Below are 6,936 nucleotides of genomic sequence, written 5' to 3'. Positions count from 1 at the left end.
CATGCTGAAGAGACAGGATTGACAAACATCCAGTTTTGAATAGGGAAATACATTCTCTGTATTTGGAACCCAAATGTAAGCATCCCCTTTCTCTAAGTGAACCCTAAGAAAGCTGAATATCAAGTAAATATTAAAATTGCATAATTCTAGTGTGGGGACCTGTGATGTTGTTAACTTGTTGACTCACATCACAGAGAGAACTTCTGCCTCCTTAGCAATAATAAAACTATTCTGGAACCTGCTACTTGCTTGAGAGCTAGAGCAGGGAGGGCATGAAATCAATGGCAGCCATTTTAAAGTTCTTGACTCCAAAGGCTGTTTTGTTTGTTTGTTTGTTTGTTTTCACATTCCTCGGAAGGCAGGAAGTAAATACAAAGTCTAAAAAGCTCCCAATGAGTTATCTTTGGGACTCATGGTTTGTTCAGTATGGAATACTACGCAACAAAATTGTGGAGAGAGATCGAAACACAAGACGAGTCCCAGTTGTTCCACATCTTTGTCAGTTGGTACTGTTATTTCCTTTGCATCATTCTAGGAGACCTGTAGTGATGTATTGTTGTGGTTTTAATTTGCATTCCCTGATGACTAATGATGTTGAGGTTTTTTTTTTCATCGTATTATTGGCCACTTGTATACCTTCTTTTGTGTACTTTTGTTCAAGTCCTTTGCATAATTATTTAAACCTAAGGGTTCTGGTTTCCTTATTACTAAGTTGTAAACGTTCTTTACATATAATACAGATGTTTGTCATGTATATGTTATGTATATATACAAATTTTTCACCTAGTCCATGGGTTGCCTCTTCATTTTTAAAATGGTGTTACCTGATAAGCACCGAGTTTTAAAACTTTGACAAATTTCATTTTTTTCTTATGGTTCATGATTATTTTGTATCTAATAAGTATTGGTCTACCCCAAGGTAAAAAAGATTTCTTTGGGAATTTCTATAGATATAGTTTTAACATTGAGACCTCTGACTCATTTTGAGTTAATTTTTGTGTGTGGTATGAGGTGAGGTTGTTGTTTAGATTTTATTTTTCTCATATGGATAACCAATAGATTCAGTGTAATTTGTGGAAAAGTCTATACTTGCCCAATTGAATTACTTGACATCTTTGTAAAAGTTCGTATAATTAGACCTATTTCTAGACATTCTATTTGTTTCAAGGTTTCAATGTTTTTCCCTATGCCAACACCACACAGCACTGATTATGGGAGCTTTATTACAGTTCTCGAATTTAAGTAGAGTGAGCATCCAAACTATGCTGTGTGTGTGTGTGTGTGTGTGTGTGTGTGTGTATGTGTTTTGAAAACGACTTAATCTTCTAGTTTCTTTTAAATTTCTGTATTTCTATATACTTTTCAGAATGGAATTGCTAATTTCTTTAAAAATACTGTTGAGATTGTTATTGGAACTGTATTGAAAACATAAAATGACATGGTAAAAGTGGAGTCTTTATTTATGTATTTATTTTTTTAGATTTTATTTATTTGTCAGAGAGAAAGAACACAAGTGGGGGGAGTGGCAGGCAGAGGGAGAAGCAGGCTCTCCGCTGAGCAAGGAGCCCAATGATGAACCAGGTCCCAGGACCCTGGGATCATGACCTGAGCCAAAGGCAGACACTTAACCAACTGAGCCACCCAAGTGACCCTGAAAGTGGAGTCTTTTAACCCAATGAAAAAGTGTATTTCTCCATTTTTCTGTCTAATTTCTAACAGTAGTGTTTTCTAGTTTTCATATATAGGTCTTGAATATCCTTTTGGAATTTATTCCTGGGGCACCTGGGTGGCTCAGTTGGTAGAGCGACTGACTCTTGATTTTGGCTTGGCTCATGATCTCATGGTCATGAGATCGAATCCTATAGATGGCTCTATGCTGGGCATGGAGCCTGCTTGAGATTCTTTCTCTCCAGTTCCCGTTTCCTCTCTCCTCACACAGTCTCTCTCCCTCTCTCTAAAAAAAAAAAAAAAGAAAAAGAAAAAAAAAAAAGAAAAGAACAGAAAAGAAAAGAAGAAAAAATATTCCTCAGAATTTGTTTAAAGATTTTATTGATTTATTTTATTATTTGGGAGAGAGAGAGAGCAAGCACACAAGTCTGTGGAGGGGCAGATGGAGATGGAGAGGCAGAGAATCTCAAGCTAACTCTGCACAGAGCTTGGAGCCTGACACACGGCTCCATCTCAAAACCACAAGATCATGACCTGAGCCAAAACCAAGAGTTGGACTCTCAACCAGCAGTGTCACTTAGGCGCCCCTCAAATGTTGTTTTAAAATGGTATTCTACATAGTATTGTTCCTAATTTTAATTTCCGATTGTTGCAATTATATGAATACGAATGGTGTTTTGTACTTACATTGTATATTGTGACCTTGCTAAATTAACTGAATAGGTCCATTAGAATTTTTGCAGGGCACTTAACATCTTCTACCTATATAATACTCTTCTTTATTCTCGTTGCATATTTAATTTATCAGATGATGTGAGCAGTTAAAAATATATGTGTACATATAGTATACATCTCCAGTCTTTGATGAAATTATTCTAGAAGACAGAGAGAAAAATAGATAGTCACATTACATCAGTGCTAGAACAATACAAAAGTATTGAATCTTTCAGCTCATCACCCTCAAGAGATACATCAAGGGGAGCCTGGGTGGTCAGTCAGTGAAGCATCCAACTCTTGATTTCAGCTTAGGTCATGATATCTGGGTCCTAGGATCCAGCTGGAGGTGGGCTCTGTGCATAGCAGGGAGCCTGCTTCAGGATTCTCTTTCTCTCTCTGACCCTCCTTAAGTTATCTCTCTCTCTCTCTCTCTCTCTCAAATAAATAAATAAATAGATCAATTTTTTTTAAATATATAAATCAAGACCATCTATATGACCACTATAATAATATGGGCTTTATTTTTCAAATTATAATCACACACACATTGGCTGATGTAAAATGCCTGTGGGAGTTTTCCCCTGAGGACCCTCACATGCTTTAATCTATGGTATTTCCAACAACGTTTTCCTGAAGGGTTCTTTGGATAGAGGATAAACAGGAGAGACAGAGGTGCTCCATGTCTGTATGTTGTTACATACTACAGATACAAAAAGTAAAAGGAACCACCTGAAGGATCACCTTGACATATACACATACGCATATATATAGAGAGAGAGATAAAGAGAAAATAATTATAATTTCCACAAGTCTTCATTTTATGCAGAATTGGATCTTATAATTTAAATTTTTAAGTTCTTCTGTAATAATTTTGTTGGTAGGGATTTTTAAGAGAAGGCATTCAGGCAAATCTGGAGTGCAATTGATGAAGGTTTTAAGCCTTTATTTGTATTTGGGAGAAGACACCTAATCACAAAGAAAAAAAGTATGAGTTTCCAAATCATACGGTTTAAACTGACGATTTAGAAGTAGACCTCCCTCTTAGTACTTGCGCAACCTGGGATTCAACTTTCCTTATTTGCAAAACAAGGACAATAGTATAGTAACCTCTATACATGGTTTCAGTTTCCTGCTGTCGACCATGGTTCAGAAGCAGATGATACTCATTGGATGTATTGTGAGAAGGTCAATAGCAGCCTAAGGCTATTTCACAATGCCTAACTCATTCACCTCACTTCATCTCAACATGTAGGCATTTTATCATCTTGCATCATCACAAGAAGAAGGGTGAGTACAATAAGGGTGAATACACTCTGATATATTGAAATGGGGGAGAGAGAGAGAGAGGAAGAAGAAGGGAAAGAAAGGAAAGAGGCACAGGGAGGTTTTAGGGACTATATCCCCAGAGGGGATTCCAGTAGAAAGTTTATGGGAGCTGCTATAGATCTTCTTCTATATTGATCTGGATTTTCACAACTGATTTTTAAACACTGTAGATGGAGCAGCACTGGACTTTGTGTTAAGAGATGTTCAGGCTTGCACCAATGTTCAGGACACACTCTAAACCAAGAGATTTATTTCCTACAGTTTTGATTCTTTAGTTTCTGTTCTATGATTTTAATGAAAACCTGCCCTGGGATTTATATATGTCCTTTAACTGATCCTATTCTTCCATATAAAGAAATTTTAGGCTTGGATATTCTCAAGTGATACATAAAGAAGGACTTCACAAGGCTCTATGTTGAAACAAGAACAAACTTATACCAGTGCCAATGTTTTTTCCTTATCCTGAAAGTATGTCTAATATAAAATCTTCAACCCATCCCATTGTGGCAGAATACAAAATCCACAGGTAAAACCAATTAATTGATGAAGAACATCCTGTCTTCTATTTTCTTATACAACGGTTTGTTTCTCTCCACACATTTTTGGGAGTTCTGTTCTGTGGACTTGACAAGTTAGAGCCCTAAGACCTTTCATTGCATATTCTCAGATGAACTCCATCTTGCTCTTGGAACAAGGCAAATGGATGCAGTATTTTTAGTTCCACTTACAGCTGGAGAAGGAGGATGAGAGAGAATGAATTGCTCAGGGCTAACAAGAAAAAGGTAACAAGACATAGGAGCCTGGATGTTCACCTTCATGATCATTGGATGAGAGATCTGTCCACCTCCACATACTGTTCCCCTGCTGGTACCATTAAAATAATTCACTGACATTAACAGTCTTCTAGGCAAATCATGATTGTGCTGGGGCAGACACTTGTTATGGGTAAAAGGTGATGCTTCAGCATATTCATTATCTTCTAGATCTACTGTCTCTAAGTGACTGTGCTGCTTAACTGCGTGGTTCAACATGCAGGACGTTCTTTAATCACCTTGGGTTCCTCATGTGTCAACAGAAAACAACCAGCTCTCCACAGTCTTTCTAACATTTTAAACAGCAACCTCTAAAATGTGTCTTTAGAATGATTTGGAAAAAGGGAAAGTTTTATATAATAATAACACCATGTTCCTCTTGCAGATGCCCAGATGTGCCTCCGGTTCTCATTTCCTGCCTCTCCTGAACATTGACCAAACTGAATCTTGGTCAAACTGCCAAGAAGGAGAGTGACTGGATTGGTTATCAACTAATTCAGGTTATTTATCTGCTATGATTAAGAATCTTGATTTTGCTTTTATGTCAAGAAGAAATAGTACTCCTGAATGTATAGAATGTGGTATTAGATTGGGATTTTATTAATTATTAGCACTAGAATAAAGAAGGGAGAGAATTGTTAAGGTTATTTGGGTATTAATGGCAGAGATGAAAAAAAAAAAAAACATTTCTTTGAACCAGGTGGAAAACAAAAATCCATGTGTTCAGTAGATGATGCTCTGACCAGCATGGAATTTGGCATCAGATACAGGTTCATATCTTAGCTTATTGCTTAAAATCTGAATAAATTGGTATTATTATCTGAACCCACCTATTTTTGATCCTCCATATATTTAAATGAGTATCAGAATAGTCACTATTGGTTATTATACGTTAAATGCATGGAAAATGTCCATAAAAATCCCTAGCATTTAGCTCTCATTAAACAGCATTTGAATAATGATACTGGCCTTAAACCAGAAAAATTGGAGACATTAACTGCAAAAATTCCTCTGTGACCTACATATTTTTTCGTGCAAAAATACTCCAAAAAATTTAAAAAGTACTACTAAAAATATCATATGGTCTCTATCATTTCAGATGAATTAAGTTTCTATTGTGTCTCTGGACTCACCTCAGCCTCATGGAAAATCAAAACAATGTCACGGAATTTGTTTTCATGGGACTGTGGGGAAATAGGCAACTAGAGCTACTGTTCCTTGTCCTGTTTCTGCTCTGCTACCTGGCTGTCTTAATGGGAAACCTCATCATCTTACTCACGATCACCTGCAGCCACCTAATCGAACAACCAATGTACTACTTTCTCTGTCACCTTTCCCTCATGGACCTCTGCTACACGTCCACTGTGGTCCCCAGACTAATCAGGGACTTAGGCGCAGCAAGAAAAAACATTTCCTATAACAACTGTATGACACAGCTCTTCACTGCCCACTTGCTGGCGGGCGTGGAGATATTCATCTTGGTGTCCATGGCTTTAGACCGCTATGTTGCCATTGTCAAGCCCCTGCACTACACGGTCATCATGAACCGACGGAGGTGTAACATGTTGATCTTCGTGGCCTGGGGTGCAGGTTTTTGGCACTCTCTTGCTCTATTGCTCATGGTACTCAGTTTGCCTTTCTGTGGTCCTAATCAGATAGATCACTACATATGTGATGTGAAGCCTCTTTTGAAACTGGTGTGCAAAGACATTCATGTTGTTAGTATCTTAGTGATTGCAAATTCGGGAATGGTGGTGGTTGTCATTTTTCTTGTCCTGGTGGCTTCTTACATTCTCATATTATATAATCTTAGGACACACTCCTCTGTAGGGAGACGCAAAGCTCTCTCCACGTGCAGCTCTCACATAACGGTCGTCGTTTTATTTTTTGTGCCCTGTATCTATACTTATGTTCTACCTGCAGGAAGTGAGAACAAGGATAAGGAAATCTCTGTGTTTTACACCGTGATTGCCCCCATGCTGAATCCTCTCATCTATACCCTGAGAAACATGGAGATGAAAATCGCCATGGGGAAGGTGTGGTCTAAAATGGCGCATTCAGAATTCAAGTCAATAGGCTGATTTTCATTGTGCATTCAATCCTGTGTCCCCAGAGCACTGATCATTTGTGATGATATTATAGAAAACATATAAGCAGTCTTTGGGGAGCTGGACTCAATAACCTCTGAAGTTATTATGAGCCAAAGAAGCCAGTCATGGTAACTCAGATTGCAATCTGCACTTTGAAGGATCCAATAGTTCCCGGTGTGAGCACTTGGATTTGAGAAACTCAAGAAATACCCTTCCACAGCACACCTCTGATCAAATCATTACTCTCTCCCAAAAAATGTATATGGAACCCTATTTCCTTAGAACAAAATCCAACCTTTTCACTTGTTTATACTAAATCTTCC

At 37.8% G+C, this 6,936-nt stretch overlaps 1 protein-coding gene across 1 annotated transcript; it reads left to right on the top strand.

Moving 5' to 3' along the window:
• The first annotated feature begins 5,665 nt into the window (after window positions 1–5,665).
• Window positions 5,666–6,604, top strand: LOC123784934 (olfactory receptor 4P4-like). The gene has a single exon (XM_045786477.1). It carries the CDS (start codon window positions 5,666–5,668, stop codon window positions 6,602–6,604), a length of 939 nt encoding a protein of 312 aa, XP_045642433.1.
• The last annotated feature ends 332 nt before the right edge of the window (window positions 6,605–6,936 follow it).

Source organism: Ursus americanus, chromosome 24, assembly GCF_024610735.1.
Source record: "Ursus americanus isolate L20-20 chromosome 24, mUrsAme1.1.p, whole genome shotgun sequence".
NCBI classification, from domain to species: domain Eukaryota; kingdom Metazoa; phylum Chordata; class Mammalia; order Carnivora; family Ursidae; genus Ursus; species Ursus americanus.
The sequence above is the reverse complement of the archived record's forward strand: the minus strand, read 5'-3'. Positions and strand labels throughout refer to the sequence as shown.

Coding starts and splice junctions, on each gene's coding strand:
- LOC123784934 (XM_045786477.1), top strand. CDS start 5,666: ATGGAAAATCAAAACAATGTCACGGAATTTGTTTTCATGGGACTGTGG.